General features: G+C 48.3%; 1 protein-coding gene and 1 pseudogene across 2 annotated transcripts; both read left to right on the top strand.

Moving 5' to 3' along the window:
* The first annotated feature begins 239 nt into the window (after positions 1–239).
* On the top strand, positions 240–2162 carry LOC103227719 (fructose-bisphosphate aldolase A-like; annotated as a pseudogene).
* A 3180-nt stretch (positions 2163–5342) lies between these two features.
* On the top strand, positions 5343–22297 carry ALAS1 (5'-aminolevulinate synthase 1). Of its 2 annotated transcripts, none has more exons than XM_007984470.3 (11): positions 5343–5527; positions 6517–6736; positions 9755–9982; positions 11132–11281; positions 12274–12496; positions 13435–13619; positions 14164–14343; positions 15540–15704; positions 18926–19194; positions 19900–20062; positions 21944–22297. In XM_007984470.3, exons 2-11 carry the CDS (start codon positions 6538–6540, stop codon positions 22102–22104), a joined length of 1923 nt encoding a protein of 640 aa, XP_007982661.1. In that variant the 5' UTR covers positions 5343–5527; positions 6517–6537; the 3' UTR covers positions 22105–22297. The 2 variants fall into 2 exon arrangements, with proteins under 2 accessions (XP_007982661.1, XP_007982660.1); XM_007984469.3 differs by having other exon boundaries at positions 6506–6736.
* Positions 22298–25747: the final 3450 nt, after the last annotated feature.

The following is a 25747-nucleotide window of genomic DNA, read 5'->3' as shown; positions in this document are numbered from 1 at the left end:
ACCCACAGTCTAATGGGATTCCAAAGGCAGGGTTAGGACAAGGCCAGCGCCAGAGACCTCAGAACGCTTTTGCTCTGCCAACCTTGAAATTCCATTTCACATGGTGGCTCCTGGGCCCCATCACTGTAAACTGGAGCTCATGCCTCCAACTGTTCAGGGCAGAGCTGAGCTGTTTCCAGATCCTCTACCCACTGTGTGAGGCTGGCCCCCATCTACCACTGCATAGAAGGGCACTGACACCCCAAGGAGCAGCAGCACAAGTTGGAGGAGTCGTATGTCCAACTGGGTTCTCCTTGAGAAGGATGCAGGATTTCTTGCTTGGCTGACAGATGTGGAAACTAGGCCCAGAAGAAAGCAGCAGGTTTGCCCAGACTGAGCTACCTCACCTTCTTGGAGGGGTGCTGCTAAAAATAGTTCCTGGGAGAATGGGTCCTGGTGACGAGTGCTGCTTTCTCTCCCTGAGTCCACTCGCCAGCCTGCCACCCTCCACCACCACATCCTGCAATCCCACCCCTCTCCTGTGCCAGGAACTTGTTAACACCAGTACCATGCCCTACCAATACCCTTTGCTGACCCCAGAGCAGAAGAAGGAGCTGTCTGACATCACGCATCACATCGTGGCTCTGGGCAAGAGCATCCCGGCTGCAGATGAGTCCACTGGAAGAGTTGCCAAGTGGCTGCAGTCCATTGGCACCAAGAATACCGAGGAGAACCAGTGCTTCTACCGCCAGCTGCGACTGACAGCTGACAACTGCATGAACACCTGCATCGAGGGCATCATCCTTTTCCATGAGATGCTGTACCAAAAGGTGGATGATAGGTGTCCCTTCCCCCAAGTTATCAAATCCAAGGGCAGTGTTGTGGGCATCAAGGTAGAAAAGGGGGTGCTATCCCTGGCAAGGGCAAATGGCGAGACTACCACCCAAGGGCCGGATGGGCTGTCTGAGCGCTGTGCCCCAGACAAGAAGGATGGAACCCACTTTGCCAAGTGGCATCATGTGCTGAAGATTGGGAAACACACCCCCTCAGCCCTCGCCATCATTGAAAATGCCAACATCAGCTGGGCGCAGCGGGTCACGCCTGTAATACTAGCACTTTGGGAGGCCGAGGTAGGCAGATCGCTTGAGGTCAGGAGTTCAAGACCAGCCTGGCCAACATGGTGAAACGTCCTCCCCTACTAAAAACACAAAAATGAGCTGGGCATGGTGGCACACACCTGTAATCCCAGCTACTCAGGAGGCTGAGGCAGGAGAATCGTTTGAACTTGGGAGGCGGAGGTTGCATGAGCTGAGATTGCACCACTGCACTCCAGCCTGGGTGACAGACTGAGATATCATCTCAAAAAAAAGAAAGAAAACAAAAGAAAATGGCAGTGTGTCAATGTCCTGGTCCGCTATGCCAGCATCTGCCAGCAGAATGGCATTGTGCTCATCGCGGAGGCTGAGATCCTCCCCAGTGGGGACCATGACTTGAAGTACTGCCAGTATGTAACCAAGAAGGTGTGGCTGCTGTCTACAAGGCTATGAGTGACCACCACATCTACCTGGAAGGCACCTTGCTGAAGTCCAATATGGTCACCCCGGGCCAAGCCTGCATCCAGAAGTTTTCTCACAAGGAGATTGCCATGGCAACTGTCACAAGCGCTACACTCTAGGGAATAAGTGGCCTAGAAGGATCACAACTGGGCCAGAACAGGGCCCACCCAGACTCATCACTGAGGCAGGTGGGGTCATTCTCATTTCACAGACACAAAAACTAAGTGCTACACTGCACAGTGTCCCCTGCTGTCCCTGGGATCACTTCCTATCTGGAAGCCAGAGCAAGGAGGTGTCCATTAACCTCAATGCCATTAACAAGTGCCCCCTCCTGAAGCCCTGGGCCCTGACCTTCTCCTACAGCTGAACCCTGCAGGCCTCTGCCCTGAAGGCCTGGGGCAGGAAGAAGAACCGGAAGGCTGTGCAGAAGGAGTATGTCAAGTGAGCCCTGGCCAATAGCCTCACCTGTCAAGGAAAGTACATTCCAAGCGGTCAGGCTGGGGCTGCTGCCAATGAGTTCCTCTTCGTCTTTAACCACGCTTAGTACACGGAGGTGTTCTCAGGCTGCCCCCCAGCACTCCAGGCCCTGCCCCCTCCCACACTCTCTTGAAGAGGGGGACTCCTCCTCGGGGCTGCAGGCTGGCTTGCCTGCCCTCTTGCCTCCCTCGTGACAGTGGTGTGTGGTATTGTCCGTGAATGCTAACTCCATCACCCTTTCCAGCACACTGCTAATAAACAGCTATTTAAGGGGGAAAAATAAAAATAGTTCCTGGGGCCCAGAACAAAAAGGGTGAATTCTGGGGGCTGGGGTTGACATTTTCCTTTTGCCTTGACCATTGGGTGGTACTATGTGCAGCAGCCCCTGATGGTGATAGTGATGGTGATGAAGACCATGATGCAGACTGGGTGGGAGGGAAAAAAGGCCCCAGCGCCATCCCTGGGATGGGGCCTGACCTTGCCTCAACTCCAGCTGCCCAGGGCCAGAGCAAGTGATAAGATGAGTTTATACTGGGGCTCTGAGAAGGGAGAGAGGGAGGGAGGGAGGAGGGAGAAGGAGGGAAGGAGGGCAGAGGGAGAGAAAGGGAAAAGAAGATGGGGAAGGAGGGAATGACAAGGGAGGCGTGACAGGCAAAGAAGGAGAAGGAGAAGAAGAAAAGAAAGAAGAAGAGGAGGAGGGGGCAGAGGCAGGAAGAGGAGGCCCAGAAGGATCACAACTGGAGCAGAATAGGGCCCACCCAGACTCATCACTGAGGTAGGTGGGGTCATTCTCATTTCACAGACACAAAAACTAAGACTTAGGGCATGAGGTGATTTGCTCAAGATCTCAGAGTTAGGACTAGAACTCATGGCTTATGCCTTGCCCTTCAAGGCCTCAAACCTTGAACCACTCAAGAAACATATCTCAAGATACCTCACCCTTACCTCACCAGAAAGGTGGGCTGGTTAAAATGCAGATTTCTGGGTCAAATCAAAGGAGTGTGGCCCAGGAATCTGCATTTTGACCAGTACCCTGGGGGTGGTTTTTTGGGCCCTGACACTGGGAAACACTGTGGCTCGTTTAGGGCCTTTCTGGTCTGACCTCTTGGTGCCAGGTCCTGACCATACTCCCATTGCCCAGCTGTTCGGGCTGACTCATGCTGATCCCCCAACCGCCACCCCCACAGGGCTGAGCCTTTTCCATCCAAGCCTTCACCCAGTCTCCCAGTCGTATGTAGATCCACCCTTCTAGCCAGCACCCGCTTCTCTTCTGGAAGCCTTCCTCGTGGTTGGGATCCTCCTCTTTCAGCGCCTGTTGGAGTAATAGCCTCCTCCTCCTCCTCCTCCTCCATCTGGAGTTGCTTACAACACTCTATTTCACTTTCCATGTGAGTTGGCCTTGTTTCCCAATCTTTCTCTATATTAAACAGGAAACTCCCAGAGGGCTAGGGACTTGCCAGTTTAAACAATAAGCCTCTGAAATACAGGACTTCACCTGACCCTCCCGCCAGCCACAAGTGGCAGGGCTGGGAGAGCTTTACAAATCAGGAAACCAAGCCTTGAAGAGGTTGTGGCCTGCCCAAGTCTATGGCCAAGTAAGATTCACAGCTGGATTTGAAACCCATGCCCAACTCCATTATCCAGTTCTCTTTGCTTTGGCTTTTCCTCTGATCGCCCCCAAAAAAACCCTGTGAGGGCCGGGCACAGTGTCTCATGCCTATAATCCCAGCACTTTGGGACGTTGAAGGTGATCACTTGGGGTCAGGAGTTCAAGACCAGCCCGGCCAACATGGTGAAACCCCATCTCTACTAAAAATACAAAAATTAGCTGGGCATGGTGGTGTAATCCCAGCTGCTTGGGAGGCTGAGGCAGAAGAATCGCTTGAACCTGAGAGGCAGAGGTTGCAGTGAGCCGAGATTGTGCCACTGCACTCTAGTCTGGGCAACAGAGGGAGACTCTGTCTCAAACAAACAAAACAACAACAAAACAAAAAACAAAAACCAACCCTGTGAGGCAGGCATTTCAGGGGTTATGATCCTATTGCCCAGCTAAGGAAAGCAAGGCCCAAAGATGAGCAAAGCACTCAATACCATCCTTATTCTGTTCCCACTTACAGCTGCACTTGGGTCCAAGTGCTGACCTTTTCTCTCTCATCTTCTCTGGGTGATGGGCACTGCCCAGGATCCCTTGGCAGAATGGCACAGAACTGGGTCTTGAGCTCTCAGACCAAAGCACGCATCCTGGACAGGTCCCACTGCCACTCTGAACCCAGGTGCCTCCTCTGAAGGTGGAGACTCATCTCACCTGCCTTGCAGCCAGCTGGATGCTCAGAGAGGGAAATGCAAAGTACCTGGACACACCCTGGTCACCATCATTCTGGACTTTGTCCCTCTTGTTAATGCGTAGCTGGGAAAGGAATACTCTCAACAGCCCTTTCCTCAAGAATGGAGAGTACCTCTGAGCCTGGCACAGGCCCAGCCCAACTCAGCCCAAGCCAAGCTGGGAAGGGTGTGGAGCAAGGAAGCCAGACTGACATTCCCGAGAGGGGTCTGCCAAGCCCTACACTTCATGTGTTGTGCCAGAGAAACTCAATGGAAGTATGGCCCAACGCTGACCTTTGGGATGGAGGCCTAAGCCACCCTGCTGGTGCCCAGGGTGGCCAGCAAGGGGCTTCAGACAACCCCAGATGGAAAATAAAAATAGTGGCTAATATTTGTTACATGCTAACTATTGTCAGGCCCTGTGCCTCCCCCTCCGCCCCAAGTGCTCAGAGCTGTGGAATGGATGGGTTCCATCCAGCCCTGTTCCTCTGCCTCCTCTGGATCATCTTAGACCGGAAAGTGCCACAGCTGAGTGTCCCGCTTCTTCCGCATCCTGCCAGGACCACTCCATCTGTAGGGGATACAATCAGCTCCACCTCCTTCGGGAAGCCCTTGTTCACAGTTTCCAAAGCAAGCCGCAGATGGGATGGATCCTACTTAACACCTCGGCCCAAAACCCCTTGGATCTCCTTCTTCCTCCAGGTCCAAGACACCCATCTTAACAACCCTGTAGCCCCCAACTTGGCCCTAGCCGCCTCGACCTTGCCATTTTATACCCCACAATCGGGGCGTAGGGTTCTGAAGCCCAGGGTAGTTGGTGGGGAGGCAGCACGAGAGTGCAGGATGAGGTCGGGAAAAAAGACCTCGTCCGCTCACCGCCTGGCCCTTCCTCCTCCCGGCAGGCGAGCCGGGGAATCCCCGGCGGCACGGATAACCGCAGAGCCAAAGAAGTGGGCTTCTCTGCCCCGCCCGCCCAGCTCGCCGAGGGCGACGCGGCGCGCCTGCGCGGAAGAAGGCAGCGCCCACGGCGCATGCGCAGCGGTCACTCCTGCTATATATTAAGGCGCCGGCGATCGCGGCCTGAGGCTGCTCCTGGACAAGGGCAACGAACGGTTCGTTTGGACTTCTCGGCTTGAGTGCCCGCCTCCTTCGCCGCCGCCGCCGCCGCCGCCTCCGCAGAGTCCCCAGCGCAGGTGAGGGCCCGCGCGGTAGGTGCGGCGCCGGCCGGGGAAGTCCCCGCGTGTCCTGCCAGCCGGGGCACCTCTCCCCGGGGCGCTGGGACCCCATCCCCCACTGTCCCAGTCATCCGCCGCCTTGAGGTCAGCGTTTATCCTCCAGATCTTTTGCCTAGACGGCCGCCTCAGTTTCCCCCTTTCGGCCCCTTCCAGCTATTCCCGGTTGAACCCGCCGCTTTAGAATTCCCTTCTCATACCCCTCCCGTCATTCTCGAGACCTCGACCGCGGGTCACCTCTGACCCCCCACTGCCCGAGTACTGCCTTCTTTCTCCAGACTCAACTCCCTCAACTTTATAGCCCCTGCGCGTCCCCAGTGAGTCCCAAGGCGCTGGTCCTCATACCTCTACCCTCGTTTGTGCCCCTCCTTTCTCAGTTATGCCCAGTTCTTCCCGCTGTGGGGACACGACCGCGGAGGAATCCTTGCTTCAGGGACTCGGGGGCATGCTGGACTCCTTCCTCGGGTTTAGGAGTGCTTTCGGGGATGCGGGGACCAGGAGAAAGTCAGGATCCCTAATAGTCTTCCCTGTCTGGATAGATGAGTGGCGTCTTCCCTAACATCCCTTCTCCACCTGGATGTAAGCCAAGATGTCTTATCTGCACTGTGCATCTCCCTAAGAAACCTCTGGCCTCCCAAACCTGTTTTTGACTTGTGCTTCATCCTTCTGCCCCCTTGGCTATGTACTGTCAGTATTTATTTCATTTGGTGAAGTTGCTTTGTGTAGAGCTGGGGAATGAAGAAGTTGGTGACCCGTGTAAAATGTGGTCACCATTCCTTAGCTGAGTCTCACATCAGTGCTGTCCTTAGGCATTTTTGAGGGAGAAGTGTTAGTACTCCAGAGTACCCTTTATATAAACTGCAGGTGACACCTGAATCCAATGAGCTTGCGGTGATAGTTGCCTGATTATTAACAGCTGTTGATGTCACTCATCATCAGTCTTTCCACAGGAGCCAGCATACTTCTTGAACATGGAGACTGTTGTTCGCCGCTGCCCATTCTTATCCCGAGTCCCCCAGGCCTTTCTGCAGAAAGCAGGCAAATCTCTGTTGTTCTATGCCCAAAACTGCCCCAAGATGATGGAAGTTGGGGCCAAGCCAGCCCCTCGGGCATTGTCCACTGCAGCAGTACACTACCAACAGATCAAAGAAACCTCTCCGGCCAGTGAGAGTAAGTGTCACTGACAATGAAGGAGCAGGTACGGGTGTGTGTGCTCATTGGTGGACTAGAAGCAGTCCCCACAGTGGTGGTGAGGGCCACAGTCACTCACAAAGGGCTGCTCTATGCACAGATTATCTCATATGATTGTCACCCCAAGGGTAGGCACTTTTAGCCTTTCCATCTTTAAAGGTGAAACAGTGGCCAGTGTTGCACATTGCAGGTTTTTGGATTGCATGTTAGTGTCTGTTGGGATTTTGGTGTTTCCTCAGTGCCTCGTTCACATAAATATTAAATTGGAGTGTTCTAATTTCCCTCATTAAACATTTGGCCTTCAGCTTTTTATTTATTTAGTTTTTCTTTTTTGAGACAGCGTCTTGCTCTGTTTCCCAGGTTGGAGTGCAGTGATGCAATGTCGGCTTACTGCAACCTCCACCTCCCAGGTTCAAGCGATTCTCCTGCCTCAGCCTCCCAAATATCTGGAATTACAGGCATGCACCACCACACCAGGATAATTTTTGTACTTTTAGTAGGGTTTCACTTTATTGGCCAGGCTTGTCCTGAACTCCTGACCTGATCCACCTGCTTCAGCCTCCCAGAGTGCTGGAATTACAGGCATGAGCCACCGTGCCTGGCACCTTTGGCTTTTTAAAGTAGTGACTTGTTTTTTTCCTTAAAAGTTTTTGTTTTATTGTGGTAAAATGCACAAGAAAAATGACCATTTTAAGCATTTAAAAATGTACAGTTCAGTGGTACCTTCATATTGTTGTGTGACGATCGCCACCATCCATCTCCAGAACTTTTTTAATCTTCTCAAACGGAAATTCTATACCCATCAAACAGTAACTCTCCATTCCCCTCTCCCCAACCCCGGCAACCACCATTCTGCTTTCTGTCTCTATGAATTCGACTATTCTAGGTACCTCATATAAATGAAATTGTACAGTATTAGTGATTTTAAAAACAAATTTATCTTGGCTGTGTGCAGTGGCTCACTCCTGTAATCTGAGCGCTTTGGGAGGCTGAGGCGGTTGGATCACGTGAGGCCAGGAGTTCAAGACCAGCCTGGCCACGTGGTGAAACCCCATCGCTACAAAAAATACAAAAATCAGCTGGACGTGGTGGTATACACCTGAAATCCCAGCTACTTGGGAGGCTGAGGCATGAGAATTGCTTGAAACCAGGAGGTAGAGGTTGCAGTGAGCCGAGATCATGCCATGTATCTTTATTTGTATATACATTTGTTGTTGTTGTTTTCAACAAAGAGACTGGAGTTGAATTTAGTTTGCTCTGGTTCTGCTAGGAGAGAACAAGGCTTTTCAGGTTCCACTTAATCCTAGAGAGTATTTTACAGGTTTTTCTTAGGCGTGTTCTCTGGGTGTGGGCTTATAAGAAAAGAATTTTTGTTTTTCTTTAAGCAGAAAGGATTTAATCCTTGATAGGGTTTATTTTCAAGAGTTAGTTATATCTTTTTTACCAGAATGCTTGCAATGGTTATGTTTTAAATGATAGGTTTTTTTTTCTTTTTCTAGACTTTAATGAATATGTATTACTTTTATAATAAATGAAGTTAACTTCAAAATAATTTTTTTGGCTTTCTTTTATAGAAGATTTTAATGAAAACTGTATTGAGACACCTTACCCAAGTTATAGGAAAGGCTAGCCAGTGACTCACAGGAGTATTCCAGAATGATGAAAAAAGACTTTTCTAGAAAGAAGGTGAATGAATTTGCTCAAGGGGAGAGGGAAGTCACTCTAACTAGAAGGATAATTACCAGCCAACTGTGTTAAGTCAGCAGACTTTGATGAATTTAGATGAGAAAGTAGATGAGGTATGTGAATGTGATATACCCCTATTTTTTTCTTACTGTATTAGCAATCTAAAGACCTAAGTTTTAGCCTAATTTCTTTTGTTTAGAGAAAAACCAATAGCTTTTATGTTAAGCAACAGCAAGCCTCTTTGTCAAGAATCTGTTTAAAAAATGTTAGCAGAGGCAGGATGTGGTGGCTCATGCCTGTAATTCCAGCACTTTGGGAGGCTGAGGCAGGAGGACTGCTTGAGCCTAGGAGTTTGATAGAAGCTAGGGCCACATAACAAGACTCCGTATCTACAAAAAGTTAAAAAAAAAAAAAAAAAAAAATTAGCTGGACACAGTAGAACACCTGCAGTCCAAGCTACTTGGAGGGCTGAGGTGACAGGATCACTTGAGCCTGGAGGTCAAAGCTGCGGTTAGCTGTGATTGCACCACTGCACCCTAGCCTGGTTGACAGTGAGATCCTGTTTCAAAAAAAAAAGGAAAAGAAAATGTTAGCAGAGAAAAAACTGTGTGAATACTTTCAGTTACCTTACAGGGTGTGTCCTCTCATGAAATAAGCTGAGTGTAGTTGGGGTAGAAATTACTGGGAATGATCCAACTCAAGGATTCCAGGTTGTCTAAAACTAGAAAATGGTACTTTGTTGGATTTGTGAGGAGAAATACTATGGGTTTAAGAGGCAACTGGAATGTGCCAGTCAGCTCTTCACATGAGCATTGTTTCTTGTGAAGCAGATGAAAACCTAGAGAGATTAGCAGAACCTAATAAAAACAAACTTGTGGCTGAGTGCAGTGGCTCACACCTATAATCCCAGCACTTTGGGAAGCCAAGGCAGGTGGATAACCTGAGGTCAGGAGTTCAAGACCAGCCTGGCCAATGTGGTGAAACCCCATCTCTACTAAAAATACAAAAGTTAGCCGGGCGTGGTGGCGCACACCTGTAATCCCAGCTACTTGGGAGGCTGAGGCACGAGAATCACTTGAACCCAGGAGGCGGAGGTTGTAGTGAGCCAAGATTGTGCCACTGCACTCCAATCTGGGGGACAGAGCAAGACTCCATCTTAAAAAAAAAAACAAAAAAAAAACTTCTGTCTGGATAGTGGGGTAGAGTAAGTATTAAGTTTATCTTTGAGGCAATAAAAGAAAGAAATAAGTGGTTTTCTTACACACTGTGCAGCCAGATCTGATGCTTCACTTTTTCCATTTCCTCCCTCAGAAGACAAAACTGCCAAAGCCAAGGTCCAACAGGCTCCTGATGGATCCCAGCAGAGTCCAGATGGCACGCAGCTTCCGTCTGGACACCCCTTGCCTGCCACAAGCCAGGGCACTGCAAGCAAATGCCCTTTCCTGGCAGCACAGATGAATCAGAGAGGCAGCAGTGTCTTCTGCAAAGCCAGTCTTGAGCTTCAGGAGGATGTGCAGGAAATGAATGCCGTGAGGAAAGGTAAGAGATGAGTCGTGAACCATTAGTGGTAGTGAAGAGGTCCTTTTAGTTCTTTTGGGCCCTCAGATTTGTGTATGAGCTATCATTAGGGCAGTATTTATGGAAACACCTTCCTCTTTTAGGGCCAGAGAGGAAGGTCTTCAAGATAGACAGTCAAGGGACTGTATTGCAAAAGTGGGACTTTCTGGTGTGTGTGTAGGATGTGACCAGCTTTTATAGTAATTACTTAATTTCTGAAAATAACCTGCAGTCTTGAGCTGCTACCAGCTGCCTTTTGTCCCTTTGGTCTTTCCCATCATCTGGTGGGATAAAGATAGAAAACAATGGTTTTACTGCAGTAAGTGCTGGTCCTAGGGCTCCCAAGCTGGGTGTCTTACTGATGGTCATTGAATTGCAACCTTAACTCTACAATATATAGCTGTGGCTACATGTGCAGAGCACTCAAGGCTCCCCAAAAGCCTAACGAGCAGAAATTATGCATATGGCCAAAATTGTTTTCTATGAAGAAAATTGAGATTAGGACCAGGCCCAGTGGCTCACGCCTATAATCCCGGCACTTTGGAAGGGCTAGGCAGGTGGATCACTTGAGGCCAGGAGTTTAAGACCAGCCAGGCCAACATGGCGAAACCCCATCCCTACCAAAAATATAAAGATTAGCTGGGCATGATGGCACATGCCTATAGTCCCATCTACTCAGGAGGTTGAGGAGGGAGGATCATTTGAACCCAGGAGGCAGAGGTTGCAATGAGTCGAGATCATGCCACTGCTCTCCAGCCTGGGTGACAGAATGGGACTCTGTCTCAAAAAAAAAAAAAAAAAAAAAAAAAAAAAAAAAAAAACAGAAAATTGAGATTAGGATTGGGGTGGGGATGTTGTGGAGTGAATAAGACATGCCAACCAGCAGAGAAAGCTTTGGACTTTATTGTTCATTAAAGCTGGCCAGTAGCTCTGAAAACAACACCATGAGTCTGCCATTACAGTAACGAAAATAGAAGAGATGCTTTGTACACTCAGTTACAGCTAACTTTGGTTATGCTTGGCCTTTTTTGTGAACTAGGCAATAAACCATTTTTGACAGTATGTCTGGAAGATACTGTGAACTCAGAATAGAAAGTTGGTCCCATTTGTTTCTTGTTACTTTTGTTCCAGAGGTTGCTGAAACCTCAGCAAGCCCCAGTGTGGTTAGTGTGAAAACCGATGGAGGGGATCCCAGTGGGCTGCTGAAGAACTTCCAGGACATCATGCAAAAGCAAAGACCAGAAAGAGTGTCTCATCTTCTTCAAGATAACTTGCCAAAATGTAAGTCTTATTGTTATTTGCCTGATGTAGGAGATAATTTACAATTTAAATGTACATTAGATTAAATATAAAATTGCATGGTGAGGCTGAGCACAGTGGCTCATACCTGTAATCCCAGCACTTTGGGAGGCTGAGGCAGGAGAAGATCACTTGAGGCCAGGAGTTTGAGACCAGCCTTGGCAACATTGCAAGACACTATCTCTACAAAAACAATTTTTTTAATTAACCAGGCATGATGGCTCACACCTATAGTCCCAGCTACCCAGGAGGCTAAGGTAGGAAGATTGCTTAAGCCCAGGACTTCAAGGTTCAGTGAGCTATGATCATGCTATTGTACTCCAGTCTGAATGACAGAGAGAGACTCTGTCTCTAGGAAAAACAAAAAATGTATGGTGAGTTGAGGCTTGAAAGGCATATCCCTTGCTTGCATGAGCAGGTGCTTTTGGTTATGGTGACTACAGGTGCTGTTGGTAGCCTGCCTTCTGTCCTTTAATACCTACCATCTACACATGGCACTGGGCCAAACACTTGATATACAGTCTTTTTTTTTTTTTTTTTGAGATGGAGTCTCGCTCTGTGGCCCAGGCTGGAGTGCAGTGGCCGGATCTCAGCTCACTGCAAGCTCTGCCTCCTGGGTTTACGCCATTCTCCTGCCTCAGCCTCCTGAGTAGCTGGGACTACAGGGGCCCGCCAACACGCCCGGCTAGTTTTTTTGTATTTTTTAGTAGAGACGGGGTTTCACCATGTTAGCCAGGGTAGTCTCGATCTCCTGACCTCATGATCCGCCCGTCTCGGCCTCCCAAAGTGCTGGGATTATAGGCTTGAGCCACTGCGCCTGGCCAATATACAGTCTTATTTACTTACAAGATGAGGACATCAAATAACCTGCCCAGGATCTCCTTCAGTGGCCAAGCTGAGACTTGTTGTCTTTCACCAAAATGCAGTTGTGTTTCACAACCGTCATTCTCTCTTGTCTTGTGTTTGATTTTCAGCTGTTTCCACTTTTCAGTATGATCATTTCTTTGAGAAAAAAATTGATGAGAAAAAGAATGACCACACCTATCGAGTTTTTAAAACTGTGAACCGGCGAGCACACATCTTCCCGATGGCAGATGACTATTCAGACTCCCTCATCACCAAAAAGCAGGTGTCAGTCTGGTGCAGTAACGACTACCTAGGAATGAGTCGCCACCCACGGGTGTGTGGGGCAGTTATGTAAGTAGCCCTTGGCTTTCAAATATTACTGGTGTTATTAGGCAAGCCAATGATGATGTATAGGGGTTGGATCTTTATGGAGGGAACATTCAGTAGCTGAATGCGTGCCACAGCAAAATACTATTCTTCGTTTCTGAAAAATATCTACAGATTATTTTTAAAGGAACTCTAATATGCAAGTAGTTGCTGGAGCCCCTTAGCTTGTGAGGGTTCAAGTTTATAGGCTCAGTGACCACACATGTCAGTCCACTTTCTACCACTCTACAAGTGAGTGTGCCTTTAACACCAGGCAGTCTTGCACAGAGACATCCTTGGTTGTGGCTGTGAGAGGAGAAATACGAATCTAGCAGTGCTAGAGAAAAAACTACTTCAAAAGACATGTTAAAAAGGATGTAGGTCCCATTACTCCTCCTTCAGGAGGCTTACCATCCTAGGGATGCTTGAGAGTGGCTTGCCAGATTCTCCAAAGGCTTGCTAAAGAGGTTTGAGGTTTAATGAAACCAGTTTGAGGTTTAATGATAGTGATATATCCTAACATTACATGACTGGCTTGCAGAGGGTAACCACCATCAGGATGTCCCTCTAGAGTTTGTTTTTTCTTAAGATAACATGTTATTGGAAAGAATAATGTTTCTCAGAGAAAATAAACCTTAGTTTCTTAGACAAGAAACTCAGCTAATACCAAGCACTTACTGATTGTTAAATGAACACTTGTTCTTGATGATTCCTGGAGGTGTCATCACCCTAGCGTTGACACCTTCTCCCACCTAGTCTGAAGATGAAATCAGTTGAAATTTCTGACCCCAGGTTTCACAGTGAGAGAGTTGCTACATCAACATGTTTGAGTCTCCTGGATCCTAGAAAGAGGAAAAAATTCACATAGTGTTTAGAACCATGAGCTGTATTTTCTGGTATTGTTTGTTTGTTTTTTTAAACAGGGACACTTTGAAACAACATGGTGCTGGGGCAGGTGGTACTAGAAATATTTCTGGAACTAGTAAATTCCATGTGGACTTAGAGCGGGAGCTGGCAGACCTCCATGGGAAAGATGCTGCACTCTTGTTTTCCTCGTGCTTTGTGGCCAATGACTCAACCCTCTTCACCCTGGCTAAGATGATGCCAGGTAAGGAAGCCTGGCACGGGTGCCTTACAGTTTTTTGGGTTTCTTAGTAATAACAAGAAAATTGGCAACAAAGAAGGCTTACCAGAACCTCTCAATTGAAAATCATAATCCTATCTGGGCATTTGTTCTGGGGTCAAGCATGCAATGCTAACTGTACATTATGGGTTCCAGGAGAACATGATACCAGTGAAAATTAAAACTTGAAACATCTTGTCCTTGAGCTAATTGCCTCAAATATGTTTTATATTCTAAGATGATCCTTTGGAGAAGTCTCTTAATCATTTAGTTAGCTCTTGATTGAGTTTGGAGTGAGGCAGCCAGATTTAAGAGCAGATTGACTGCCACAAGGTTATTCTACACCTTTGGACCTTCTCACAGGGGAAGCACTAACTAGTTATTTTGCCAGGAAGAAACTGGCACACAGTGTCTTTTTCCTAATAGGCATTTTCAAAGCATCATTTCCAAGGAAAAGTCTGTCGTCTCTCTCTAGGAAATAATTTGTCTTTGATGCATGTGGCAATAAATAGCATTTTTGTTGTCTTAGGCTGTGAGATTTACTCTGATTCTGGGAACCATGCCTCCATGATCCAAGGGATTCGAAACAGCCGAGTGCCAAAGTACATCTTCCGCCACAATGATGTCAGCCATCTCAGAGAACTGCTGCAAAGATCTGACCCTTCAGTCCCCAAGATTGTGGCATTTGAAACTGTCCATTCAATGGATGGTAAGTGTGGACAGAAGTTCCTCTGAAATCTAAGATGAAAAACTAGGCCTGAACTCTTTAAAAGTATGGTGTTTTGTTGTGTTTTTTAATTTTATTTTTTTTCTTTTGAGACAGAGTCTTGCTCTGTTACCCAGGCTGGAGTGCAGTGGTGCAATCTCGACTCACTGCAAGCGCCGCCTCCCGGGTTCACACCATTCTCCTTCCTCAGCCTCCCGAGTAGCTGGGACTACAGGTGCCCGTCACCATGCCTGGCTAATTTATTTATTTATTTATTTTTTTGAGACGAGTCTCGCTCTGTCACCCAGGCCGGAGTGCAGTTTCGCCATCTCGGCTCACTGCAAGCTCCGCCTCCTGGGTTCACACCATTCTCCTACCTCAGCCTCCTGAGTAGCTAGAACTACAGGCGCCCACCACCACGCCCGGCTAATTTTTTGTATTTTTAGTAGAGATGGGGTTTCACCATGTTAGTCAGGATGGTCTTGATCTCCTGACCTCATGATCCGCCCGCCTCGGCCTCCCAAAGTGCTGGGATTACAGGCATGAGCCACCGTGCCCAGCTTGTTGTATTTTTTAATTTTCTTTTCCTTTCTGCCAGGATTTTTGTTTTTTTTCTTCCAACTTTTAGGTTCAGTGGGTACATGTGTGCGTTTATTATATGGGTAAATTATGTGTCACAGGGGGTTGGTGTACAAATTATTTCATCACCCAGGTAATAAGCATAGTACCCAATAGGTAGTTTTTGATCTCACCCTCCTCCCACCCTCCACCCTCAAGTAGGCCCCCAGTGTCTTTGTTCCCTTCCATGTGTTCTCAGTGTTTAGCTTCCACTTATAAGTGAGAACGCTATTTGGTTTTTCCGTTCCGGTATTAATTCACTTAGGATGGTCTCTAGTTTCATCCATATTGCTGTAAAGGACATGGTCTCGTTCTTTTTTTATTGCTGTGTGGTATTGCATTCTGCCAGGATTTTGTAATTGGTGGACTTTTTTAAATAGATTTGGGTGAAAGTGGATTTTCTATTCCGGCTTTCACTAGGCTCTGGGATCCCAGGTAACCTAGAAATTGGAGGAAGTTCATTTTCTTTCCAATATTAAAAATGATACCTTAGAATATAAGTTTGCATTGTTCTGACTCTAACCAAAACAGAAATTTCTGAAGTGGCAAGCTCTTCAGAGCAGTCTCTGGTCTTTCCTCAGGGGCAGTGTGCCCACTGGAAGAGCTGTGTGATGTGGCCCATGAGTTTGGAGCAATCACCTTCGTGGATGAGGTCCATGCAGTGGGGCTGTATGGGGCTCGAGGTGGAGGGATTGGGGATCGGGATGGAGTCATGCCAAAAATGGACATCATTTCTGGAACACTTGGTATGTATACATTGCATTACATACACTAAAATTCCATTATCCTAATAAGGCCAAGGACTAACTAGTCTAACTGGGACCAGGTGAGGAGACAGTCTGGCAGCATATGAAGCCTGGGCCACTCTTTCTTTTGGCCCAGCTTAGTGGAATTCCTTGGGTCATGGAGGCATGGCTCTTAGAATCAAAGTAAACCCCACAGCCTAACACAACAGATAAACCATTTATTGCCATCTGAATTCATTTCAGACAGAGTTGTGGGTCTAGCCACATGCCATGGCAAGCGCCTGTACTCTCTGTGCCTCAGGTTGTTCTTAATTAAAAAGAAAAAAGAATTCTAGTATTTTCTCCTGGAGCACTTGTTAGGTTCAGGTGTTGTGAAGTGCTGAGCTCCGTGCCTCCCACGTGGGAACATTCCAATTCATCCTGGTTTTCCTCTGCTCTTCCTCATACAGAGGCTATGTCTTGTGGTAGGTGGGAGCTAGACTTTGGAGTCCTGCCGCCTCACTAATTGTGTGACCTTGGGTTGGTAGTTAACCTTTCTATACCTCAGTTTCATCATCAATATAATGGAGAAAACAATAGGACCTAAATCAGAAATTTTGTGGAGAAGGTAAATAAGTTATATGCAAACAGTTACTATAGACATTCCCTCTGAGAACCTATGAGAACCCTAAAGAGATTAAAATTGTATAAATTTGAAGTTTTTTTTTTTTTTTACCCAGCCTTAGCTGGGTAAAATTCCAGTCTCTGGGATAATGTTCGCAGTGGGAAGATGGTGCAAGCACTGCAGAGCCAGTCTTGTTCCAAAGAGCACATGCAGTGCAGCTTTCAAAAGTGGGTAAGGCAGTTGGAAACCCATCTAGCAGTTAGCTAAAATACCGGTTTATAACCTGTGCTTGGTAAAGGAAGGGCAGGCTCTTTAAAAAGTGTCCTTCAGCACTGTCAAGGGGTGTGAGAACCTAGTGCCGACCCAGCGAGCCTGGGAGTTCGAAGGGCGGAACCCCTACCAGGAGAAAAGCACCTAATCATGTGTCCTAATTCAAGAAGCTCTTTTCTTTTTTCTTTCTTCTTTTTCTTTTTTTTTTGAGACAGAGTCTCGCTCTATCGCCCAGGCTGGAGTGCAGTGGTGAGATCTCGGCTCACTGCAAGCTCCGCCTCCCGGGTTCATGCCATTCTCCTGCCTCAGCCTCCCAAGTAGCTGGGACTACAGGCACCTGGCACCACGCCCGGCTAATTTTTTGTATTTTTAGTAGAGACGGGGTTTCACTGTGTTAGCCAGGATGGTCTCTATCTCCTGACCTCGTGATCTGCCCGCCTCAGCCTCCCAAAGTGCTGGGATTACAGGCGTGAGCCACTGCGCCCAGCCAGAAGCTCTTTTCTTTTAAGGATGTCTCCTGATGTGGGCTCTTTGAAGGTATGGTCATTGTGAAATAGAAAAGGCTGGAGAGAGAAACTTTGTACCATAGGAGGTTGAACCAACTCGGCTTTGCATGTGGTTTTAGCAAAAGCATTAATTATAGAATGTGATGTTAAGATCTATGAAGACTCTTCTGGAGTTCTTTTTGTTTTTTGAGATAGGCTCTCACTCTGTTGCCCTATGAAGACTCTTCTGGAGTTCTTTTTGTTTTTTGAGATAGGCTCTCACTCTGTCGTCCAGGTGTGATCACAGCTCACTGCAGCCTCCACCTCCTGGGCTCAAGTGATCCTCCCACCTCAACCCCCTGAATAACTGAGACTACAGGTGTGTGCTAGCATGCCTGGATAGTTTTTGTATTTGTAGTAGAAATGGGGTTTCACCATGTTGGCCAGGCTGGTCTCTAACTCCTGAGCTCAAGTGATCTGCGTACCTCGGCCTCCCAAAGTGCTGGGACTATAGGTGTGAGCCACGGCACCTGGCCTCTTCTGGAGTTTTTAATCCTGAAACTTGAGATGCAGATTATACAAAAGGACTCAGTGAGAATTGAAAACCAAGTCTGGCCCTAAATCAATCCTAACAGGCTCTGAGTTTTCATATTTGTCTGGCAAATGCATTAATTGTCCAGAGTTTTGTTCTTAACTAAGTAGGAAATAACACCAGTCATACCAAAACAGTTAATGCCTTAGCTGGGTAAAATTCCAGCCTCTGGGATAATGTTCGCAGTGGGAAGATGGTGCAAGCACTGCAGAGCCAGTCTTGTTCCAAAAAGCACATGCAGTGCAGATGTGGGGAGTGGAGCTGTGCTGGCTGTCAGAGCAGCAAGCCTGAGTGAGAAAGGGAAAGGAGAATAAGATGGTGGGACGGGAGGCAGCAGCAGGGTATTTGGGCACACTGGGACCCACTGAGGTGTCAGGTCTGATTGGAAGACCTGCATTTTGATCCTGGTTAGACACCAGCTTGGCCATATGACTTTGGGCAAGACCCTTTTGTAACCTTCCTTAGCTTTTTCACCCTTTTAAAAATGAGTAGCCAGGCACAATAGCTCACACCTGTAATCCCAGCACTTTGGGAAGCTGAGACAGGAGGATCACTTAAGCCCAGGAGTTTGAGACCAGCCCTAGGCAACGAAGCATGGACTCCTCTCTACACAAAATAAAAATTTAAAAAATTAGCCAGGCATGGTGGTGTACACCTGTACCAGCTACTTGGGAGGCTGAGGTGGAAGGAATACTAGAGCCCATGAGGTTGAGGCTGCAGAGAGCTATGATCATGCCACTGCACTCCAGCCTGGGTGACAGAGCAAGACCCTGTCTCTAAAAAAAAGGGTGATTACATATCCTTTTATAGTCATGCATTGTGTAACGATGGGAGATACGTTCTGAGACTTGCATCACTAGGCAATTTCATCATTGTGCAAACACCATAGAGTGTGCTTACATAAACCTAGATGGTATAGCCTACTGCACACCTAGGCTTTGTGGTATGGCCTGTTGCTCCTAGGCTGCAAACCTGTACAACATGTTACTGTATTGGATACTGTAGGCAACAGCATGGTATTTGTGTATCTAAACATACCTAAACATAGAAAAGGTACAGTAAAAATACAGTATTATAATCTTATGGGACCACCATCATATATGTGGTCGTTATTGACTGAGACATCATTAATGTGGTGCATGACTACACCAATCAGTCCAGAAACGAATTAAGAAGATAAGGAGAAAAGTCAGTGCTTTGAGGCTCTGCAACACCTTGCTGTGTCCATTTAGAGGCTGTTGCTGTAATTAATGAAGCTGTCTCCTCCCAGGCAAAGCCTTTGGCTGTGTTGGAGGGTACATTGCCAGCACGAGTTCTCTGATTGACACGGTACGGTCCTATGCTGCTGGCTTCATCTTCACCACCTCTCTGCCACCCATGCTTCTGGCTGGAGCCCTGGAGTCTGTGCGGATCCTGAAGAGCGCTGAGGGACGGGCGCTTCGCCGCCAGCACCAGCGCAACGTCAAGCTCATGAGACAGATGCTAATGGATGCTGGCCTCCCTGTTGTCCACTGCCCCAGTCACATCATCCCTGTGCGGGTAATGGCGTGTCTCTGATTGGACTTGCTGTGGGCTGTGCCTCTACACATGATGTACGGATGTTCTGCTTCATACCTTCCTGAAGTTGGGCTTGAGCGGGGTGACTGCCAGGGAGGGATTGTGGCCAGCCACCCTCTGTCATGTTTCCGCCATTGGCTGACTTCACCATGAGAAGAAAGCCTTTGAACCCAGCAGGCTGGGGCAGAAGTTCCCTCTCCAGAGCACTGACCTTAACAGGGTAAACACAGAGCTTGTATCTGGAAAGCTCCAGAAGCCTGAGCTTGGCCAGCTTTGAAGTATGGCTTTCTACTTAGTAAATTTCAAAATAGGTTTTGCCCTTCCCACTACAAATGGTAGCACTGTTGATGTCACAGTTGAATTAGTGTAATGAATACAGCTAGTATAACTGAATCTAGATTATACATCCTGGGTATGAGAGTCTGCTGGTACGAATGGAACCAGTGTTTTCTCATTAAAAATGTATTTCTTTTTAATAAGGTTTTGGTTCTCTGGTCTTCACAAAACAACACTGGCTCCTTTTAAATGACAGGTGTTTGGGCAGCGCTTTCCCTCTGCCCCAAGCTTGCATATGTTGCTACAGTCTGGTCTTGAGCCTGAGTGTTGTGGGGACTGTGTTCGTTAGAATCTCTGCTAAGAGGTAGTCCTTCCTGTTGTGACCTTACCTTCTGCTCTCATTGAACTTAGGTTGCAGATGCTGCTAAAAACACGGAAGTCTGTGATGAACTAATGAGCAGACATAACATCTATGTGCAAGCAATCAATTACCCTACCGTGCCCCGGGGAGAAGAGCTCCTACGGATCGCCCCTACCCCTCACCACACACCCCAGATGATGAACTACTTCCTTGGTGAGTACCTTTGCAGTGTTTATAATTGAAGCCCTTCAGAGGCATTCAGATTTGTTTCTTCTTCTTTTTTTAGGTTTTTTTTTTTTTTTTTTTTTTTTTGAGACGGAGTCTCGCTCTTTTGCCCAGGCTGGAGTGCAGTGGCCTGATCTTGGCTCACTGCAAGCTCCGCCTCCCGGGTTCACGCCATTCTCCTGCCTCAGCCTCCTGAGTAGCTAGGAATACAGGCACCTGCCACCACGCCCGGCTAATTTTTTATATTTTTGGTAGAGACGGAGTTTCATCGTGTTAGCCAGGATGGTCTCGATCTCCTGACCTCGTGATCCGCCCGCCTCGGCCTCCCAAAGTGCTGGGATTACAGGCGTGAGCCACAGTGCCTGTTTCTTCTTTTTCCCAGTAACTAAGCATGCCCTCAAATGGTTCAAAACCCTAAACGATATTTATTGTCTGATTCACATCAAGAGGGTGGAGCGTCATTTTGGGAGCTCTGAGGGAGCCTGGGAATCTGCTCAGTGTTCCCAGTGCCCCCTTGTCTACATGGCTGAAGGATACACGGTAATGACTTGCAGGGAGAAGAGGCCTCTGAAGGCTTGAGTCCCTGCTGGTCCCCCAGAGTCCAGCTCACATTTGTCTTTGCCACTGCCCTCTACTCCATGACGTTGTATAATCCTTGAATAACCCCACACGTAATCCCCTCTGATAAGAGGAATTGCTCAACATTTTCAACTGCCCCGTGGTTCTATACTGCCCCACCCATGTCCAACCTAAAGGCAGAGACAGAAGGGGGCTGTTAGCCACAGGTCACCTCTGCCTCAAAGGTACATTGCCCTCCCAAGCCCGCCCAGCATGGCTCAGCTTCCTCATGGGCTCTCTGTTCTATTGGAAATGCTGGGTTTAAACTGTCACGTGGCAGTGTTGGAGCAGCTTCTTCCCTACAGGTCTGTGAAATCAAGCCCAACTCGGGATTTTATTTTTCTCTTTATTTTTATGAAAGCCTTAAAATTTTTATAAAAGCCTTATCTCAATAGAGATATAACTCACATACCATAAAATTCACCCTTTAAAGTATCCAAGTCCATGATTTTTTTTTTTTTTTTTTTTTTTTTTTTTTGAGACGGAGTCTGGCTCTGTCGCCCAGGCTGGAGTGCAGTGGCCGGATCTCAGCTCACTGCAAGCTCCCCCTCCCGGGTTTACGCCATTCTCCTGCCTCAGCCTCCGGAGTAGCTGGGACTACAGGCGCCCGCCACCTCGCCCGGCTAGTTTTTTGTATTTTTAGTAGAGACGGGGTTTCACCGTGTTCGCCAGGATGGTCTCGATCTCCTGACCTCGTGATCCACCCGTCTCGGCCTCCCAAAGTGCTGGGATTACAGGCTTGAGCCACCGCGCCCGGCCCAAGTCCATGATTTTTAAATACACTCCCAGTGTTATGCAACCATCTCTTCTATCTGATTCTCGAACATTTTCATCGCCTCAGAAGCCGCTGCCCATTAGGAGTCACTCCTCTTTTCCCCATCCCCAGCCCCTGTCAACCACGGGTCTTTCTGTCTCTGTGGATTTGCCTTTTCTGGACCTTGTGTCTAAGTGGAAGCATACGGCGTGTGCTCCTTTGTGTCTGCCTTCTTCCAGCATCATGTCTGCAAAGCTCATCCATGCTGTAGCATTCATCAGCACTTCATTTCTTTCTGTTATCAAATAACCTTCCATTGTACAGATTTACCACATTTTGTTTATCCATCTATTGGTGGACATTTGGTTGTTTCTCTTGTTAACTATTATGACTAATGCTGCTATGAACATTTGTGTGTGAGTGTTTATGTGGACATATGTATGCATTTCTTTTGTGTATATTACTCCCTTTAATATTTAAAAACTGTTTCTCCTCAGAGAATCTGCTGGTCACGTGGAAGCAAGTGGGGCTGGAACTGAAGCCGCATTCCTCAGCTGAGTGCAACTTCTGCAGGAGGCCACTGCATTTTGAAGTGATGAGTGAAAGAGAGAAGTCCTATTTCTCAGGCTTGAGCAAGTTGGTATCTGCTCAGGCCTGAGCATGACCTCAATTATTCCACTTAACCCCAGGCCATTATCATATCCAGATAGTCTTCAGAATTGTCTTTATATGTGAATTAAGTTATATTAAATTTTAATCTATAGTAAAAACATAGTCCTGGAAATAAATTCTTGTTTAAGTGGTGGCTCTTTCTGCTATTGGCTACTGAATAAAATTCTTCATTGACTGGACACAGTGGCTCACACCTGTAATCACAATACTTGGGAGGCCAAAGCAAGAAGATCACTTGAGGCCAGAGTTTGAAGCTGCAGTGAGCCATGATTGCTCCACTGCACTCCAGCCGGGGGGACAGAGCAAGACTGCCTCTAAAATAAAAAATAATAATTGTCATCATCCCTTTAAGCTCAGTCTGTATTCTAGGAATGAATAAGCTGAATAAAGTACTGGAGCTCTGGTAATGGCTTCAGAGCAGGAGAGGCAGAACCTCCCACAGCTTGAACCCTGCTACCTCCTTAATGCCTGCTGTATCCAGTGGCTGACCCAGCTGCACCCGGCAACTGAACAGTTTGAAAGAGTGACACCACCTTGGCGGCTGGTTTCACTTTAAACTTCTTCATATCTTCAATGGACAGTGCTGCGTCGCAGTCCTGCTACAGCTGCACCCCCCTGACTTTCCCTTTTAGCTACTGCCTTGACCCCATTTTTTCCCTGTGAAAGTCTGGGCATCAGAAGACTGGCTTGTCTGTCACCACCCCATCCTCCAGCCTGTCAGCTTCCTGCACCTGTAGTTGTGTCCCATCCAGCAAAAGCGGAGGGGTTTGTGCTCCCCACCCTGCCTCTCTCCATTTGTATTTCAGGTCCTGTTGCTTCTTGCACGGTCCTACAACCATCTCTTTGCTGCAAAATTTCTCCCCCTCTGCTGGTTCATTCTCCTTGGCCAGCAGAGGCTTTGTCCCCCTTCTGAAAAATAAGCTTGTTCTGTCTAGACCCTCTTCTTGCTGCCCCTGCCTCTCTGTGCTGCCCCTGTTCTGGGCAGTCACCCTTTCATCTCTGTTCTCTAGGAAGGCTGCTCATTTCTCACATCTGTCTCTTATCTTGCCAAGTCCAGTGGCCAGTTCTGTCTTCCTTTGTTGGATCTCAGTGATATTTGCAGTGGTTGTCCTTGGCCTTTTTGAGGCTTCTCCTCTAAGCTGTGCCGCTAACCTCTGCTGATTGTTTTCTCCCTACCCCATGAGCTGGTCCTTGCTCCATTTGGCTGGGTCTTCCTGTGAATGTTGATGGCCCCACCAGGCTGGTCTCTTAACTGTACTCAACTCCCCACCCAGCCCTGGGCTTTTTTTTTTTTTTGAGACAGAGTCTCGCTCTGTCGCCCAGGCTGGAGTGCAGTGGCCAGATCTTGGCTCACTGCAAGCTCCGCCTCCTGGGTTTACGCCATTCCCCTGCCTCAGCCTCCCGAGTAGCTGGGACTACAGGCCCCCGCCACCTCGCCCGGCTAGTTTTTTTGTATTTTTTAGTAGAGACGGGGTTTCACTGTGTTAGCCAGGATGGTCTCGATCTCCTGACCTTGTGATCCACCCATCTCGGCCTCCCAAAGTGCTGGGATTACAGGCTTGAGCCACCGCGCCCGGCCCAGCCCTGGGCTTTAAGCTGCATCTGTGCACTGCCATCTATGCCTGGCTGTCAAACAGGCACCTCCAACCACACAGGCACGGAGGGCACCCCGGGTCTGCTGCCCCTCCCTGTCTGGTCTTCTCCTTGCCTTATCTGCCCAAACACCAGACCTCTCCTGTGGAAATCAACCCTTTCCCTCCCATGCACACTACCAGCAAGTCCTCCACTAGCAAGTTCCACCTCTGAAGTGAATCTCAGGCCAGGCCACATCTCATCCCCTCCTCTGCCACCATCCTCGTCATGCCTCCATATGGCATCTGCCCGACTCACCCCAAGAGCAGCCTGAAAGATCTTTTAAAAATAAAATCAGATCATGTCCCTACCTGGCAGAAAACTTTCCTGGGTCTTCCAGTCACACTCAGATTAATTCAGGCTGGGCATGGTGGCTGATACCTGTAATCCCAGCACTTTGGGAGGCTGAGGTGGGAGAATTGTTTGAGCCCAGGAGTTTGTGAGAGTAGCCTGGGCAACAATGGGAAATCCCATCTCTACAAATAATTTAAAAATTAGCCAGGTGTGGTGATGCACACCTGTATAGTCCAGCTACTCGGGAGGCTGAGGTGGGAGGATTGTTTGAGCCCGGGGAGTCGAGGCTGCAGTGAGCTGAGACTGCACCACTGCACTCCCGCCTAGGGAAGTGAGACCCTGACTCCAAAACGCTAGGCCGGGCACGGTAGCTCAGGCCTGTAAGTAATCTCAGCACTTTGGGAGGGCAAGGTGGGTGAATCACTTGAGGTCAGGAGTTTGAGACCAGCCTGGCCAACATGGTGAAACCCCGTCTCTACTAAAAATACAAAAAATTAGCCAGGTGTGGTGGCGAGCACCTGTAATCTCAGCTACTCAGGAGGCTGAGGCAGGAGAATTGCTCGAGCCCAGGAGGCGGAGGTTGCAGTGAGCCAAGATCATGGCACTGTACTCCAGCCTGGGTGATAGAGTGAGACTCCATCTCAAAACAAAACAAAACCCTAAACTCCTCACACAGGCTGGCAAAGTTGGGATCAAGGTCCCATCCAGTTCTCCAGACCCATCTCCCATCCTACCCTTGTTTGTTCACTGTGGGCCTCAAATACCTAGGTTCTGTGCAACTTCCAGGCCCTAGTGTAAGCCATTCTTTCTCTGCCAGGATGCTTCTCCCCTGGATCATGGTGTGGCTGCCTCTCTTCACTCAAACAAGGGTCCCCAGGGAGACCCCCATTGAGCATGCCGGCTAAGGCAGACCGTCTTGCAGTCTCACCATTGCTTGGCCTCTGACATGATGCCCTTCAGAGCTCTGGTCACCACCCACAATGACTTTTCCCCTGCTGGCCATTTGCCCTGTTGTAATGTCATCTGCCTGACGACAGGTGCCTGTCTTCTCACTTCCGTGTCCTCAAAGTCCAGCACAGTGCCTGATACATAGTGGGTGCTAAACATATGTGTACTGAATGAATGAAAAAGAAACCCAATGGCAACAGGTCAAGTTCACCAGAAAGACTGAGAGAGTTGAAGCAAAACCAAGCAGCTGGAGTTGAGCAGAGTCCTTTGACCTCGCCTCCCTTCTCGTAGCTCTAGAAACGGCAGCTGTGTTTTCTCCTCTCTGGACAGAGTTGGGCTGGCTGCCAGGAAGCTGGCAGCGGGCCTGGGGCACACACCCTGAGAACTCCGCTGAGTCACAGTCCCATCAGATAAAACCATACACCTAGGCAGGCTACAGGGCTTGATGGAAACCACATCACCACCGAATCATGATTCGGTTCCTTCCTGCTCAGGAAACGGGCCTCGCTCAGCATTCCCGGCTCTGCTGCCTCGCAGGAGCTTTCAGGGCTTTCTATGGTCCCTCTCATTTCCACACCCAGGACCCCAGCACCTCCCTTCCTTCAAATGGGATTGTTTTCCTCCAGCTGGGGTAATGTTGCTACCTGAATGCTTAGGAAGATCCACTCCTCCTTTGTAAGACCCAGAAGCAAGGCACTCAGGCACATGTGCCCCTCCCTGCTTCTTGGGGTTATGAGAACAAAGGACCAGGTGAC

This window comes from Chlorocebus sabaeus, chromosome 22 (assembly GCF_047675955.1).
Source record: "Chlorocebus sabaeus isolate Y175 chromosome 22, mChlSab1.0.hap1, whole genome shotgun sequence".
NCBI lineage: Eukaryota > Metazoa > Chordata > Mammalia > Primates > Cercopithecidae > Chlorocebus > Chlorocebus sabaeus.
This window is presented reverse-complemented; position numbering and strand designations above follow the sequence as displayed.

Bases quoted from the DNA above. Each gene is read 5' to 3' on its own strand.
- ALAS1 (XM_007984470.3), top strand. From the start codon at position 6,538: ATGGAGACTGTTGTTCGCCGCTGCCCATTCTTATCCCGAGTCCCCCAG. The intron at 6,737-9,754 runs GTAAGTGTCACT...TTCCTCCCTCAG, and splicing joins AACCTCTCCGGCCAGTGAGA to AAGACAAAACTGCCAAAGCC. The intron at 19,195-19,899 runs GTAATGGCGTGT...CATTGAACTTAG, and splicing joins GTCACATCATCCCTGTGCGG to GTTGCAGATGCTGCTAAAAA.